This window comes from Chenopodium album, chromosome 6 (genome assembly GCF_948465745.1).
Source record: "Chenopodium album chromosome 6, dcCheAlbu1.1, whole genome shotgun sequence".
Taxonomy (NCBI): Eukaryota; Viridiplantae; Streptophyta; class Magnoliopsida; order Caryophyllales; family Amaranthaceae; genus Chenopodium; species Chenopodium album.
In genome coordinates this window covers 54,092,679-54,110,628 of record NC_137839.1, presented here as the reverse complement: position 1 = coordinate 54,110,628, position 17,950 = coordinate 54,092,679, and the positions used below count along the sequence as shown (strand labels likewise).

At 35.5% G+C, this 17,950-nt stretch overlaps 1 protein-coding gene across 1 annotated transcript; it reads left to right on the top strand.

The window, feature by feature from the left end:
- Positions 1-5,727: 5,727 nt before the first annotated feature.
- Positions 5,728-7,527, top strand: LOC145636966 (uncharacterized). Its single transcript, XM_081688495.1, has 3 exons — positions 5,728-6,715; positions 6,935-7,210; positions 7,400-7,527. Exons 1-3 carry the CDS (start codon positions 5,728-5,730, stop codon positions 7,525-7,527), a joined length of 1,392 nt encoding a protein of 463 aa, XP_081544621.1.
- Positions 7,528-17,950: the final 10,423 nt, after the last annotated feature.

Sequence of the window (17,950 nt, the reverse complement as noted above, 5' to 3'; positions counted from 1 at the left end):
ACATTTCTTTTTTTTTTTTCGTTCTATGCCTCTCTTTTTTTTGTGTGTGTGTCATCCCTAGTAAAGTTCTCGGGATTTTCTTTTTAAACCATAGAAGAGGTAAATAAATTATACTCTTAAATCAAGTTTGACCCATTACAACTAAAAAAATGATGAACACGAAAATAGGCACGTTTAAGAATAAACATATTGATGACGTCCTATTAAAAGATGCAAATTTCTAATGACGAACCTCAAAAGAAGTAATGTCATTAGCTCGATTATAAAGTGCGTAAACGAATCATCATAATAAAAAATAGTATTGCGCGCAATTTCCGTCTTGCGCTATGGTGGAAAGTGTATCTTCAAGAGTAGCATCAACCACATGCGGGGTTTTTTTATTTTTTATTTTTTTATTTGCGAAAACGCAAAAAGAACGATAAAAAAATGTGTTTTTCGAAAAAAGACAATCATAGTAAAAGTTAGACAATGTTGTTAGCCAAAGAGATATTTTTAGCACCTACTTAACGATTAACCTTGAAGCGGTAGTATCGTTTTCTCTGTATGATATTGCTCGTAACGAGTCAAAGTCAATGTTGAACAGCCGGCGCGCGCAAGACATAGTGTTGCGCGGAGGTGCCGCGCGCAACTTCTGAACCTGCGTTAGGAGGGCGTGGGCAACTCTGACATTTGCGCGTGCCACCTGGTAGGTTGGACTTTTTATTTTTTATTTTTTTTTATTTTTTTTGCGTAAACGCTAAAAAGAACGATAAAAAAACTTCTTCTTTTTTTCGTTTTTTTTTTTTTTTTTTTTTTTTTTTTTTTTTGTCAAACCATAATTTTTGCGAATTTTTTTAATTATATCTCTAGGTAACAAGTTGGAATAAAATGAACCGTCAAAGCATACAATGTCATTCTAAGGTCAAGGCTTGGTGTAGGGAATAATTCAAGCCTTTAAATCCCACTAGCTTGAACCCCACTGTGATCATACACTAAAGTACGGTGGCGTCCAAAAGGGAAGAAGATAGAGCAAAAGAGTCGCCAACAAGTTTTTAAGGAACTTGTAAACCGTTCACAGGATGAAGGTTACACCCCTTAACGATCCAAGAGATCGTCAACTCCATAAGGTCATGAACCAAATAAGGGTTCGGGGATGATGGTAAAAGTCCAACCTAAAAGAAATTGAACCTGCCCTAATAATAGGCCTCTACTTTATTCTGCTCGTATTCATGTGCGCTTTCTTACTAACATACAATCAATAGGATTAACCCTAAACCTGTTTAATCTATGTTGGTTGAATTTAATGCACAAATACACTATTATTGGCGATCGTTTGAATTATAATCACAATTAACCCTAAACAAGATTATTAAATATCTTATTTAATCGTGATTACAAGTATCAAATTCCCTTTAAGCATACATAAAAGGTGATCAAGCAATAACAATAAATATAATATGTATCAAGCAACATAATAAATAATCAATAATAATTACAATTTAAATAATAACGAACATCATAAACATAGCAATCATAATTAATAATAATCATAATAATAATCATAATTATAACAATATTCATGTTAAAGCATAATAAAAGTAAGATCCTAGGCATGATACTTGTAATCCCCCATATTTTAATTTAATTATAATTTATTTATTTATATATTATTCTTACAATTATATTTATGGCAATTTCATTAAATAAATTATTTTTATGAAAGGATTTAAAATAAACTAGTGTATTTTTATTAATTTATAAGTAATTCTAACATAGCCCAAAACCCAAATACTACTCCTACTCTAATTAGAAAACCCAAAGCCCAATTAAAACCCTCAAAAACCCTCACTTTCCTCTTCCTTCTCACGTAAAAAAAAAAATGGGAAAAGCCTTCATATTTTTTTTCTCCTCCTTTCCTACTGTTTTCACGAAGAGAAGAAAAAAAAAAAAAAAAAAACAAACCTGCTGCCGCCCAGCACCACCGCCCTGCCGCGCCGCCCAGCACCACCGCTGCCGCCCCTGCAGTTTGCTTCCTCCCCCTCTCTTTTCCCTTATTTCTCCTTCTCTTATTCTTGTTATTTTTAATTAAAGCTTCAATTTTTATTTGTTTTCAATTATGAAATTATTGTTATTAGGCTTTAATAGTATGTATAAATTACAAAAGATTATAAATTTATGGGTTTTGTATGTTTAAATTATTATGTTAATTTTCAGATTTGGTTATGTATGAATTTAGGGTATTAAAGTGTTGATTTTTCATGTTTAAAGGCTTAATTATGTACTAAACAAGTTACTTAATTATTCTATGTTCAAAGTATGTCAAAATATGATTATTTTGGTTGTATATAAATTTTCAGATTTAATAAAGTTTCAATTTTTATGGATTAGTAGTGTTAATTTCATGTTTTTATGCTTCCAAACCTATAAAATATTTATTGTGGGTATTTTGTGATTGAAAAAGCTTTGAACTTTATATTCTAATCTTAATAAAAATTTTCAGATTTTATACCTTTTATGTTGAAGCCTCTAATTGCATTGAATTGATATATTCTTGGGTTTTTTTTTGACACACTAACTTGCTATATAATGATTATTTCAAACAATTATGCTTATGGGGTTATTTTATATATTTAAAACAAAATTCCAGATTTAATTACCTATTTCAAAGTTGCTGTAATTTGATATAAAACACTATATTTTCATAATTCTAACATGTAAACTTAAAGTTGGGATGTTGTATTACTAACTTTGATTTTTGGGGACAATCTAAAGACTTTGTTTTGGTAATTTAGGAGGTTTTAAAGTAGTTTAGTATTGCTGTAATTTTAATTGCTTTGGTATTGATTTCTTTTCCTAATTGTTTGGTTTAGGAGAGGACTTTGTAGAAGGCGACTTCTAGTTTTAAAGTGGCCAACCGGATTGTTTACACAAGGTACGTACAAGATACGAAACCTTGCTAGTAGGTGCATGTTTAAGGACGGATCGAGAACTTAGTATCATGTATAGGATTGACTGGGTTAAATTGTCTGGTTATACATTGTGAATTTCAAATGATGTGCACTAGTTTAAGATGCAAGTATTATTTGTGCTTTATTTATGCAATGTGCGCTTAAAGGCAAAGGTATGTGTTTGGTGTAAAGATCAAATTATTACTCGTTCAGGATTATGGAAACAGGATGAGTAAAGGAGAAATTCAAGTCTTGTAAGACGAGGTTAAGTTTTTGGGGTGCCTTATGCACTCAAGGTGTTTATACACTGAGGTAGTAATGGAATAAATAATAAATGTTGCTTACCACTAATAAATCAAGAATTGAAATTGAAAAGTTGTTTTACTTGATTGTATTGTTATGCATATGAGTCATCACCAAGTTTAAACCTGTAAATCACGTAAAGTGCAAGATGGATGAGCAATAAAACTCTGGATTGGTGCACTTCCGGAGTAATGACAATCAGGGGTTGGGGTACATGGGGTATTAGCCGTGTACTTTTCTCGAGGCCGTCTGATCTACGGGTCTCTTCTTTCAAATATTATTTTTTTTTCTAAAACTAGGAGTTAGGTGAGATCTCATACTAACTACGGTCACGGAGTCGCGCCCGTGGTCGTTGGATGTTTATTGATGTTTCCGAAAGGAGGCATGGGGTTTTTCTTTATTGATGTCCCAAATGGGACATGGGTTGGACAACCTTGTCTATTGCTAAATCCAATGAAATAAATAAACGAGTCAGTTAATATTAAATAGTGAGGTCTTAATTAATTTGTGAATCGAGTCGTGAATTGAGTCTATATTTAATGGTGCTTGTGCTTGAATATTAGTAGCATGTTAGGTATTTTCTCAATTCGTTTTCGCAGCTTGTATGTACTCAGCTTTGCTGACTGCGTGCTTTTGTGTGTGTCTTTCTTTGGTCATGGCCTTCGCCTTTCAATGACCCTGTGACGATCCAATTTTTACACTTGTAATATTGGGGAGCAGAATAACCACAGGTTCTTACACATGCAGCATTCATCAGGGTTGTGGGATCTTGAGTAGAGAGTTGGTTGTTTCCATATTATTTATTTTGCAAGCTTGAATTTAATTTAATTTGTTTTTAGTTGACGCTAATTCTTTGAGTTTGAAGTTATTAGGACTTTGAATTTAAACACTTACTACTTTTATTGGGTTTTGAATAAGGGCCTTAATGGTTCCAACTTGTAATGCTTATTCTGATTTAATTCCTTTGTTTTGAGGTTTATTTAAAACTGTTTTGGTTTTCCGCTGCTAAATTCTGAGATAGCCTTAACGTTTGAACACGTGGCGGTAGCACACCAGTAATTCTCTTGAAATTATTCAGGTTAGATACAGGTTTCTCCCAGGTTTTTAAGAGGGAATTATTGGGGTGTTACAAAGTGGTATCTGGGAGCTTAGGTTAGATTTAATTACCACTAAAGCCAATTAGCTTAGTATGACTTAGGCGCCTATTCTATGATTTAAAATTTTAATGAAATTTTTTTTTGTATCCATTTGAAACTAATTATGTTTTAAATTATTTTATTTAAAACAAATTTGAAATTTTATTTTTTTTCTCTACTTGGTGAGTTTTGGGGTAGACTTAAGAAGGGAATGCATGCATACATCATATATATATATATATATATATATATATTTTTTTTTTTATTTCTTTTGCATTTAATTATCATATGAAATATTATTTTCTTATTTATTTAACTTGTTATAATTATGTTCTAATTGATTTACTTCTATGATGTGCTTGTGTTATGCTTTTGAATGTTCTTTGCATTGGGTTAACGTAGAAAAAGATGAGCGACTCAGTGATCACGTCTGAAAGCGTGAGTAATGTTATTAGGAACAACCCCATTGCTATGTCTGAAGATGAGAGTGATACTCGAAGTGACAATACTGTAGAAAGGTTTGAAAAGATTATGACGCCAACTAATCTAGATGAGGAAGACTACCAGTACTTACATGAGTTTAAAACAGCAAAGAATAAGAAGCATAAAATTAAAACCTACCAAAGAATGTTCCATGATTATACTCTTATTGAATTTCCAGATGAGGATGAGCTAGAATGGTTACAACCACCACCTGAAGATCCAAATGCTGGGAAGAGAGCTACTAGAAATCCTAATCCGCTTCACAAGTATATAACTATTGAGGACTCAGATGATGAGAAGGATCCCGATTTTGATGTTAATAATTACAATGAGAAGAGAGATAAAAACAGTAATGTGATACCTTGAGGATTATTTTTGTTAGGATGGAGTTAGCATGAATAAGACATTTGCCATTGATAATAGTTATTAGAACCTCATTATAGTCTGATTTGGATAATTAATTTTAATAAGTAGCTAATGCTACATAGTTTTTATTTGGGATTGAGACCTTTATATAAGTTATAATAAGAAGTTGATATTTTATTTTCAAGAGCTTTATTTCACTTTTATTTGGGAGCAAGAGCAAGTTTAATTTTTGTAATCATATACTTTCTGGGAAAATCTCTTTGTTTATAATCGAACTTAATAAGAGCATCGCGGGATGGGAATTTTTTTTTTTATCATTTAATCCTGCATATGAATCGTGCTTATATTGTGTGGTATTTTGCTTGGGACAAGGGGGTGCAATCTCAAGGTGCCCTTTTGAACCAATTTATGTGATAAATATGATGTTGTGATTCAATTAATATATGTGAATAGAATTTGGATTTCCTTTAAAATGGAGTGCACATTTATTTTATTTCAGGCGTAGAGCTAGAATGGCTGAGAACGCTGCCTTAGCTGATGCTATTCGTTTGTTGGCCGAAAATGTGATCCAAAACCGGGCAGACCAAGTCGACCCCCAAGCTGAAATGTTTAAAAAGCTGGCCCAGGTTAGACCACCAGTTTTTAGGGGAGGTGCTGACCCTACTTTCCTAGAAAACTGGATTCGGGAGTTTGATAAGTTGTTCGTGGCACTCAACTGTCCTGAGGGTATAAAAGTGGATCAGGCCGCTATGTACCTTAAGGACGAGGCTGATATATGGTGGAGAGACAATGCTGCGACCGTTAGGGCCAAACCTGACTTTGGGTGGGAAGTGTTTAAGACCTCCTTGAGGGACAAGTTTTACCCCCCATTCCTGAAGAAACAGAAGGCTCAGGAGTTCATAAGCCTGGCAATGGGAAACATGTCAATCTCTGAGTACTATAATAAGTTTATGACCCTTTCTAGGTTTGCTCCCGAGGTAGTACCAACTGAAGAGCTGAAGGCTCAGAGGTTTGAGCAGGGGTTGACTGACGAGTTACAGAAAGACCTAGCCGGAAAAGTTTTCAAAACCCTTGACAAGGTGTATGAGAGAGCTGCCCATCTATACCATCTGAATACTAGGACTGCTAGTGCGAGTGCTAGAGCTGGGGAAAAAAGGAAGGATTTTGGGAAATCTGAGAACCAGGGTAGTTTCAAAAGGTCTAGGAATGGGAACTCGTTTGATAGGGGTAACCAGAATGTTAGTAGTTCTTCCAATGCTAACAATGGGGAGAGAACCTACCACTGTAAGAAGTGTAGAAGGAACCACCCTGGGAGAGACTGTGATGGAAATTTGGTGACCTGCAGGTTCTGCAACAAGAAGGGGCACAGGGAGTATGAGTGTTACACCAAACAGAGACAACAGGGAAACAGTGGGAATGACGGGAACACCCAGCAGAGGCCTAACAATTACAATAACCAGGGGAACAAGGGAAATGGTCAAAATGGGAAGTTTGGAAATGGTAGCAACAATAACAACAGGTCTGGCAATGGCAATGGCAATGGAAATGGCAACAACAACAATTCAAGCAACAACAACAATGGGTATCAGGCAAGAAACAACACTCCCGGCCGCTTGTCTGTGATGAGCAAGGGAGAAGCTGAGAGGTCCTCCGATGTAGTTACCGGTACTTTTTCTATCCAATCTATCTCTGTCAACACTCTATTTGACTCTGGAGCAGCTTATTCTTTCATTTCTACTTCTCTTGTGCGCAAGTTAAACTTAACTGAATCGAGTCATGTTGATGTGTCAGTCAGTCTGCCTACGGGAAAACTTGTTCATTGTAATAAAATATTTAAAGGCTTGCCTTTGAAAATAGGAGAAGCTATCTTTCCATCAGATCTTATTGAGTTTAACCTAGGGGACTTGGATGTAATTCTGGGGATGGATTGGCTGAGTTCATACAAGGCTAAGATAGACTGTGAGATGCAGAGGGTACAACTGAGTGATCCTTTGGGTAAGAAAGTGTCCTATAGACGGTTAGGGAAGCCTAAAGGTTTTGGGATCATTTCTGCGATGAAGGTGAAGAAGCTAGTGAATAAGGGATGTCCATTGTACTTTTGCTGTGTTCAAGATTTGAGTATGAGTGAGAATAGGCGGATGGAGGATGTGCCCATTGTGAATGAGTTTATAGATGTCTTTCTAGAAGATATTTCGGGAATGCCACCTAAGAGGGAAATTGAGTTTACCATTGACTTAGTTCAAGGAGCTGCACCTATCTCCAAAGCACCGTATAGAATGGCACCGGCTGAGATGAGTGAACTAAAGGCTTAGTTGCAGGAGTTGTTAGACAAGGGGTTCATTAGGCCCAGTGCATCACCTTGGGGAGCACCTGTGCTGTTTGTGAAAAAAAAAGATGGAAGTTTGAGGCTATGTATTGATTACTGAGAGTTAAATAATGTGACTGTGAAGAATAAGTACCCTTTACCTAGGATAGATGACTTGTTTGACCAGCTAAAGGGGGCAAGTGTGTTTTCAAAGATTGATTTGAGGTTGGGGTATCATCAGTTGAAGGTTGCAGATAAAGACATTCCAAAAACAGCCTTTAGAACTCGATATGGGCATTACGAGTTTACTGTCATGCCTTTTGGGTTAACTAATGCACCAGCCATATTTATGGACTTGATGAACCGAGTGTTTCACGAGTATTTGGATAAGTTTGTAGTTGTGTTCATTGATGACATTTTGGTGTATTCGAAGAATGAGGAAGAGCATGCTGAGCACTTGAGAACTACCCTTGAAACTCTTAGAAAGAACAAATTGTATGCTAAGTTTTCTAAGTGTGATTTTTGGTTGGAGAAGGTTGCATTTTTGGGGCATTACATTTCGAAAGAGGGTGTATCTGTGGATCCTGCGAAGATCAAGGCAGTAAGTGAGTGGCCCACACCTAAGAATGTGACTGATGTTCGTAGTTTCTTGGGATTAGCTGGATATTATAGAAGGTTTGTCAAGGATTTTTCGAGGATAGCCAGACCCATGACTACTCTTATGAAGAAGCAGAGCAAGTTTGAGTGGAACGAGAGTTGTGAGTCAGCTTTACAAACCCTCAAAGAGCGATTAACCACTGCACCAGTGCTGGTATTACCTGATGGGATAGAAGGATTCGAAGTGTATAGTGATGCCTCGAAGCATGGTCTGGGATGTGTCCTACAGCAGAATGGAAGGGTGATCGCATACGCATCGAGACAACTAAAGAAGCATGAAGTCAACTACCCTACCCATGACTTGGAACTTGCAGCTGTTGTATTCGCTTTGAAGATTTGGAGGCACTACCTGTACGGGGTTTCTTGTAGGATCTTCACGGACCATAAAAGTCTAAAGTACATCTTTACCCAAGATCACTTGAACATGCGGCAACGTCGATGGTTGGAATATCTTACAGACTACCATGTCCACATTCATTATCATGAGGGAAAGGCGAATGTAGTTGCTGATGCCCTTAGAAGAAAGTCGAGTCATAATGTCAATGCTTTAACTGTGGCCAATGAGTTGTGTGAAGATATGAGGAGATTGAACCTTGAGGTTATCAATCAAGGAGAGTTAGAGGGATTACTGAGTGCTTTAACCATCCAACCTACAATATTTGAGGAGATTAGGGAAAGGCAACTGGAGGATGAGTCGTTTCAGAAGATTAGGGATCGTGTGACTAGTGGTGCGGAGACTGAATTCAAGATTCATGAGGATGGGAGCTTGAGATATAAGGAGAGATGGTGTATACCACAAAAGTGTGAGGATGTTAAAAGAAAAATCATGGAAGAGTGCCATAATACACCTTATTCAGTTCACCCTGGGGGAGATAAGTTGTATAAGGACTTGAAAGAGTTCTATTGGTGGCCGAATATGAAGAGAGAAGTAGCTGAGTTTGTATCCAAGTGTCTGACGTGCCAGAAGGTGAAGATCGACCACAAAAGACCCATGGGAAAGGTACAACCACTAGAAATACCGGGTTGGAAGTGGGATTCTATATCCATGGACTTTGTGACATGCCTACTAAAGACTCGTTCTGGGAATGACACGATTTGGGTGATTGTAGACAGACTTACTAAGTCAGCGATGTTCATTCCTATCAAAGAAACCTGGAAAAAGAAACAACTAGCAAGCGTCTATGTGAAGAATGTCGTTCGGTTGCACGGAGTTCCCAAGGACATAGTGTTAGATAGAGACTCGAGGTTTCTATCAAAATTTTGGCAAGAAGTGCAAGAGAACCTTGGAAAAGTATTGAAGATGAGTACTACCTTTCACCCTGCAACAGATGGTCAGACTGAGAGAACAAATCAAACCATGGAGGATATGTTATGAGCTTGTGCTTTAGATTTCCAAGGAAATTGGGAGGATCACCTACCTTTGATCGAATTCTCCTACAACAACAGTTACCATGCAAGCATCAAGATGGCACCTTTTGAAGCGTTGTATGGAAGGAAGTGCAGAAGCCCAGTTTGCTGGAATGATTACAGTGAACGGGTTACTTTGGGTACAGATTTCATTGAGGATATGGTGGCCAAGGTGAGACTAATCCAGTCGCGTATCAAGGCAGCACAAGATAGACAGAAGAGTTATGCTGACTTGAAAAGGAGAGATGATGAGTTTAATGTTGGGGACAAGGTATTCCTAAAGGTTTCTCCTACAAAAGGTGTAATGCGATTCGGCAAGAAAGGGAAACTTAGTGCAAAATATGTAGGTCCCACTAGTAGAAAAAAAGCATTAGGCACCCCCCATATGGCACCGGTTCAGGCCAAACCGGAGCCAAAAATCGGCCCAAAATTGGGCGTGTTTTTAAACAAAGGCAAAAGGCACCGGTTTGCGTTGAACCGGTGCCAAAAATAAAATAGGCACCGGTTTGAACCGGTGCCAATTGAACCGGGTCTTTTTTCAAAACTAAAAAAACGCGGCCTCCTACTTCCTTTCTTCTCCTTCCTCGCTCTCTTTCTCTTTCAATTCATTCCTTTCTAACCTGACTTCTTTCATTAGAGACGAATAGAAGAACAACGAACCTCCCCCTTTTCCCTCCACCACAGCCGCCACCTTCACCGGCCACCGGCCTCCAGCCACCAGCGTTGTTTGAATTGAAACACCGCCCTTATTTCTCCCCTGCCCTTGTACAAATTGTCGAATTGAAACACCGGCCTTGTACGAATTGAGACACCACCAGCATTGTACGAATTGTCGAAAACCACCGGCCTTATTTCTCCCCTGTCGTTGTCTTTTCCCTCCCCTGCCCTTCTTTGTCTTTCACTGGCCTCCAGCCACCAGCATTGGTCGAATTGAAACAGCAGCGCACCGCCTCCACCTCAGCGTTGTTCCCTCCACCAGCGCGCACCGCCTCCACCTCCGCGCTGCCTCCACTAGCGCGAGGGTCGTCCTCTATCTCTCATCCCCTTAGCTTCTTCCACCTCCAACTAATTTAGGGTAAGTGTTTATTTTTTTTGTTAAAAATTGAACAATTATTTTGAAATTGAACAACAAAGTATTGATGTGCTTCCGTCGCAGATATAATTGAAATGTACTAGGTCCTGATCCTTGATCTGTTTCTTGGTAAATCAAGCATTAAGCCCCTACAACTTTTTCTACCTCAGGTTTGCTGCTTTTGCTGTTCTTAACTTGGTGCTTGCATTGTTTTAATGGTCAGCCTACTATTAGGATATGAGTTTACATTTAGTTGATGTTTTGTAAAAAATTTCACATGTTAACTGCTATATAAAAGAATTTAGCACCGAGTATAAGTAATACTTAAGACACTTGTATGAGAACCTGATTTAATATAAGTTTAGTTTTTTTCGCTTCGATAGGCAGTTTTTGATCCGTTTGACCATTAAGTTAGCAACCCCTTTATTTGTTACTTGCACATTTGATTTAGATAAAGAACCCAGCTTTTGTTTGTCCGATTAATTAATATAATTTATACTAAGTTTAAATCGCCAAGTTCTAAGTTTTTGGGTCAAATTCATCAAAAATAGCCATTTTGACCCGAAATGGCTACTCACTTGACTATTTTCTTCATTTCTCAACTTATAAACTCCTTGCATCTCAAAACAACTCATAATCACATATTTATAAGTGTTTGTCATTTGAAATTACATAAAAATCGCCAAGTTCTAAGTTTTTGGGTCAAATTCATCAAAAATAGCCATTTTGACCCGAAATGGCTACTTACTTGCCTATTTTCTTCATGTCTCAACTTATAAACTCCTTGCATCTCAAAAAAACTCATAATCACATATTTATAAGTGTTTGTCATTTAAAATTACATAAAAATCGCCAAGTTCTAAGTTTTTGGGTCAAATTCATCAAAAATAGCCATTTTGACCCGAAATGGCTACTCACTAGACTATTTTCTTCATTTCTCAACTTATAAACTCCTTGCATCTCAAAACAACTCATAATCACATATTTATAAGTGTTTGTCATTTGAAATTACATAAAAATCGCCAAGTTCTAAGTTTTTGGGTCAAATTCATCAAAAATAGCCATTTTGACCCGAAATGGCTACTTACTTGCCTATTTTCTTCATGTCTCAACTTATAAACTCCTTGCATCTCAAAACAACTCATAATCACATATTTATAAGTGTTTGTCATTTAAAATTACATAAAAATCGCCAAGTTCTAAGTTTTTGGGTCAAATTCATCAAAAATAGCCATTTTGACCCGAAATGGCTACTTACTTGCCTATTTTCTTCATTTCTCAACTTATAAACTCCTTGCATCTCAAAAAAACTCATAATCACATATTTATAAGTGTTTGTCATTTAAAATTACATAAAAATCGCCAAGTTCTAAGTTTTTGGGTCAAATTCATCAAAAATAACCATTTTGACCCGAAATGGCTACTTACTTGCCTATTTTCTTCATTTCTCAACTTATAAACTCCTTGCATCTCAAAACAACTCATAATCACATATTTATAAGTGTTTGTAATTTGAAATTACATAAAAATCGCCAAGTTCTAAGTTTTTGGGTCCAATTCATCAAAAATAGCCATTTTGACCCGAAATGGCTACTTACTTGCCTATTTTCTTCATTTCTCAACTTATAAACTCCTTGCATCTCAAAACAACTCATAATCACATATTTATAAGTGTTTGTAATTTGAAATTACAAAAAAACCCCCAAGTTCTTAGTTTTTGGGTCCAATTCATCAAAAATAGCAATTTTGACCCGAAATGGCTACTCACTTGGCTATTATAAGTGATTGTGAGTTGAAACTTATTATTTCTCAAACTATTTCAGATTTCCAATGGAAGCAAAACTTCAAAGAGAAAGAGGGTGGATAAGCATAAAATAATTGATCAACCTAAGAAGAAGCTAAGTGAACAACAGTCCAAGAGTTCACAAGCGTCGAAGTTGCACTCTTCGAAAGGTTCACCCATGCCACCTACTCCACTTGTTGAAGACATTGTTCTTCAATCGCTCTCTACTGACATGACCTTTCTTCACAACCGTGCTTGTCATTTGGTCGATCCCATGGAAGTTGCACTTCCTAAGGCAATGTTCCACTATGTGTAGGATGCAATTGCATGGATCAACAAAGAAGATGTGAAGGAATTTCTACGTGGTGCAAAGCTTAACATTTCCCTCATTCAAACATTCATGAGGTACTTCAATGCCCACATAATCTATACTTTTTTCAAGTTATTCAAATTGATGGTGATTATCCTACATCTGATAAATTAATCAATGTTCATGCACGCAGAGCACTACAGGAGCACTTAACTGACACTGATTCTCCTTGTAAAGTTGGGTGGTTATGCCCCGAGCAGTTATCCACTACTAAAATCATAGGCAACCCCCATGATGTGTTGTACTATGTTGAACAGAGTATAAGGGAATCAACGCGTGCGGGAGACAAGTTCATATTCGCCCCATGTTATAGAGAGTAAGTCTAACCATGTCAAATTCAATCGATTTGGCCTCATTATATGTTGACTCCTAAATATTAATTACCTTGTCTATTGTGAACTTATGTAGGGAGCATTGGAGCCTCATGGTGATTTGTAATTCCACTAACACAATTTATCACCTTGATTCAGCTCGATCATCGGAGAAGTGGCTCGTGAAGTCTATATTGCAAAAGTAAATATATATAGCAACCTATAGTGATGATTATTGCTAATAATAACTAATTTAGTAATCATACGACTAATCAAATTTGATTGTATTTTTTTATACTACAGTGTTATGAAGAAGCTACATTGTCGTGCTCCAAAGGGTCCAACATGGAAGACACCGTTGGTAATTTACATGATATTATTGTGATTATCTTGAAAATCTATGGTAGTAAATATTTGCTTATTTCCTTTGCATGTTTCACTGATGTGATTTGTTTGTCATATGCTAGTGCGCACAACAAGAGAATGGACTTGATTGTGCTTTGTATGTGATGAGATTCATGCTTGACATTGTGACTCATTGTACGGACACTCAACAGTTTGATGAGGTAAGTCCTAAAACTTCTTGAAATGCTATATTGATGTGATTTCTAGCCTTAAACACCTAATATTATCCAACAATGACATGTTATGAGAAACAAAAAGGCTATTTCACAAGAAAGGTAGAAAATGGGTTGAATAGAAGTCATATGGGCCATATTAGGGCCATTTTGTGTTAATATGCTCTTTTGATGTGATTTCTTTCCTTATACACCTATAACTAGATAATATTCACATGTTATGAGATAAATAAAGTTCATTTAATAAGAAATGTAGGAAATGGGCAAAGTAAGGTCATATAGGCCATATTCGGGCCATTTTGAGTAAAAAGCGTCGTAAACCTTAATAAAATGCTCTCCTATACAATTTTAGGGCTTACACACATACAACTATCCAATATTGACATGTTATGAGAAAGAAATAGTTCATTTGATAAGTAATGTAGAAAATGGGCTACATAGAAGTCATATAAGCCCTATTTGGGCCATGTTGAGTAAAATGCGTTGTTAAACTTCTTAAAATGCTATATTGATGTGATTTCTAGCCTTAGACACCTAATATTATCCAACAATGACATGTTATGAGAAATAAAAAGGCTATTTCACAAGAAAGGTAGAAAATGGGTTGAATAGAAGTCATATGGGCCATTTTGTGTTAATATGCTCTTTTGATGTGATTTCTTTCCTTATACACCTATAACTAGATAATATTGACATGTTATGAGATAAATAAAGTTTATTTAATAAGAAATGTAGGAAATGGGCAAAGTAAGGTCATATAGGCCATATTCGGGCCATTTTGAGTAAAAAGCGTCATAAACCTTAACAAAATGCTCTCCTATACAATTTTAGGGCTTACACACATACGACTACCCAACATTGACATGTTATGAGAAAGAAATAGTTCATTTGATAAAAAATGTAGTAAATGGGCTATATAGAAGTCGTATAGGTAATATTTGATAAAAATACATATTTTTTGCCTAATTAATTATTTTTAAAATAATGTTTTTGTATTTCAAGTTTTGCAAGGTCCAAAAGGATGGTCCGTTGACAATCAAGGAGCTTAATGAAGTTCGTGACATGTTGGCGTCTTTCATCACCTTCAACATGTAAATGGCATGCATTGTAATTGTAAATTATTTATGTTAACTTTTGAACTATATATAACTTATTATTCATTATATATGTGTACTTACTATTATTTGTATATGTAATCAACTTTTTTTTTTTTGTATTGCGTTTGGGAATATTTATATCTATATATATATATAATTGAATTCTTGTATCTAATATTATTTTTGTATATAATAATTAATAATATTATTATTAGTTATTATAATAATAAAATTATTAATTATTATATTTAATATAATTGCTGGAATTACAGGTTATTATTATTGCAGGTTTTTTTTAAAAAATATTATTGCACGATGGAAAAAAAAAACGAAAAAAAAAAAAATTATACAAAAGGCACCGGTTAGGCAGGAACCGGTGCCTAAACTATCTACCACCCAAAAAAAAATGGTGGGAGAGCAGTATTAGGCACCGGTTAACCGGTGCCTATTCTACCCTATGGCACCGGTTAACCGGTGCCTATTAAACCCTATGGCACCGGTTTTGAACCGGTGCCAAAAAGTAGGTTTTTGGCACCCCTCAAATAGGCAGCGGTTCAAACCGGTGCCTTAGACCGGGTTTGAACCGCTGCCTAATGCGTTTTTTCTACTAGTGTCCGTATGAAATTCTCCAACGTGTGGGGAAAGTGGCTTACAAATTGGCTTTGCCAATGGAGTTCAAGAAAATGCATGATGTATTCCACATTTCCCAACTGAAAAAGTATGTGCCTAGTGAAACCCATGTTTTGCAGCCAGAGACTATTCAATTAGATGAGTCTCTAACTTATGAAGAAAGACCAGTAAATATACTAGATCACAAAGTGCGTAGTACTAGAAACAACGATGTGAAAATAGTGAAGGTCCTTTGGTCTAATCAGGAATATGAAGAAGCTACTTGGGAGGCCGAGGAAGAGATGAGGAACAAGTATCCCGAGTTATTTGACGAGGTGAGTTACGAGGGCATAACTCTTTTCTTTTGAGGGGGGAAGAATGCGATGTAATTTCGCGCTTTTACCTTAATTATACCATTTATTGCTTGATTTTGCACGTTTTTGCATGTTTTTGGTTATCATTATGCGTTATTATTGCGTTTACATACAATAAAAGTATGTAAACTTAAGCCAAATATGAGTTCATTGAGTACAAAGTCCGATTTGTTAAGTATGTTTGTTGAAAAGCAAGCAATTTACAGCAATACAAAACACAAAAAGTTTGAATGATTTTGGAAAATTATGGTTTTTGGGTTAAGTTTCGAGGGCGAAACTTCTTTTAAGAGGGGTAGATTGTAATCCCCCATATTTTAATTTAATTATAATTTATTTATATATTATTCTTACAATTATATTTATGGCAATTTCATTAAATAAATTATTTTTATGAAAGGATTTAAAATAAACTAGTGTATTTTTATTAATTTATAAGTAATTCTAACATAGCCCAAAACCCAAATACTACTCCTACTCTAATTAGAAAACCCAAAGCCCAATTAAAACCCTCAAAAACCCTCTCTTTCCTCTTCCTTCTCACGTAAAAAAAAAAAAAGGGAAAAGCCTTCATATTTTTTTTCTCCTCCTTTCCTACTGTTTTCACGAAGAGAAGAAAAAAAAAAAAAAAAAAACAAACCTGCTGCCGCCCAGCACCACCGCCCTGCCGCGCCGCCCAGCACCACCGCTGCCGCCCCTGCAGTTTGCTTCCTCCCCCTCTCTTTTCCCTTATTTCTCCTTCTCTTATTCTTGTTATTTTTAATTAAAGCTTCAATTTTTATTTGTTTTCAATTATGAAATTATTGTTATTAGGCTTTAATAGTATGTATAAATTACAAAAGATTATAAATTTATGGGTTTTGTATGTTTAAATTATTATGTTAATTTTCAGATTTGGTTATGTATGAATTTAGGGTATTAAAGTGTTGATTTTTCATGTTTAAAGGCTTAATTATGTACTAAACAAGTTACTTAATTATTCTATGTTCAAAGTATGTCAAAATATGATTATTTTGGTTGTATATAAATTTTCAGATTTAATAAAGTTTCAATTTTTATGGATTAGTAGTGTTAATTTCATGTTTTTATGCTTCCAAACCTATAAAATATTTATTGTGGGTATTTTGTGATTGAAAAAGCTTTGAACTTTATATTCTAATCTTAATAAAAATTTTCAGATTTTATACCTTTTATGTTGAAGCCTCTAATTGCATTGAATTGATATATTCTTGGGTTTTTTTTTGACACACTAACTTGCTATATAATGATTATTTCAAACAATTATGCTTATGGGGTTATTTTATATATTTAAAACAAAATTCCAGATTTAATTACCTATTTCAAAGTTGCTGTAATTTGATATAAAACACTATATTTTCATAATTCTAACATGTAAACTTAAAGTTGGGATGTTGTATTACTAACTTTGATTTTTGGGGACAATCTAAAGACTTTGTTTTGGTAATTTAGGAGGTTTTAAAGTAGTTTAGTATTGCTGTAATTTTAATTGCTTTGGTATTGATTTCTTTTCCTAATTGTTTGGTTTAGGAGAGGACTTTGTAGAAGGCGACTTCTAGTTTTAAAGTGGCCAACCGGATTGTTTACACAAGGTACGTACAAGATACGAAACCTTGCTAGTAGGTGCATGTTTAAGGACGGATCGAGAACTTAGTATCATGTATAGGATTGACTGGGTTAAATTGTCTGGTTATACATTGTGAATTTCAAATGATGTGCACTAGTTTAAGATGCAAGTATTATTTGTGCTTTATTTATGCAATGTGCGCTTAAAGGCAAAGGTATGTGTTTGGTGTAAAGATCAAATTATTACTCGTTCAGGATTATGGAAACAGGATGAGTAAAGGAGAAATTCAAGTCTTGTAAGACGAGGTTAAGTTTTTGGGGTGCCTTATGCACTCAAGGTGTTTATACACCGAGGTAGTAATGGAATAAATAATAAATGTTGCTTACCACTAATAAATCAAGAATTGAAATTGAAAAGTTGTTTTACTTGATTGTATTGTTATGCATATGAGTCATCACCAAGTTTAAACCTGTAAATCACGTAAAGTGCAAGATGGATGAGCAATAAAACTCTGGATTGGTGCACTTCCGGAGTAATGACAATCAGGGGTTGGGGTACATGGGGTATTAGCCGTGTACTTTTCTCGAGGC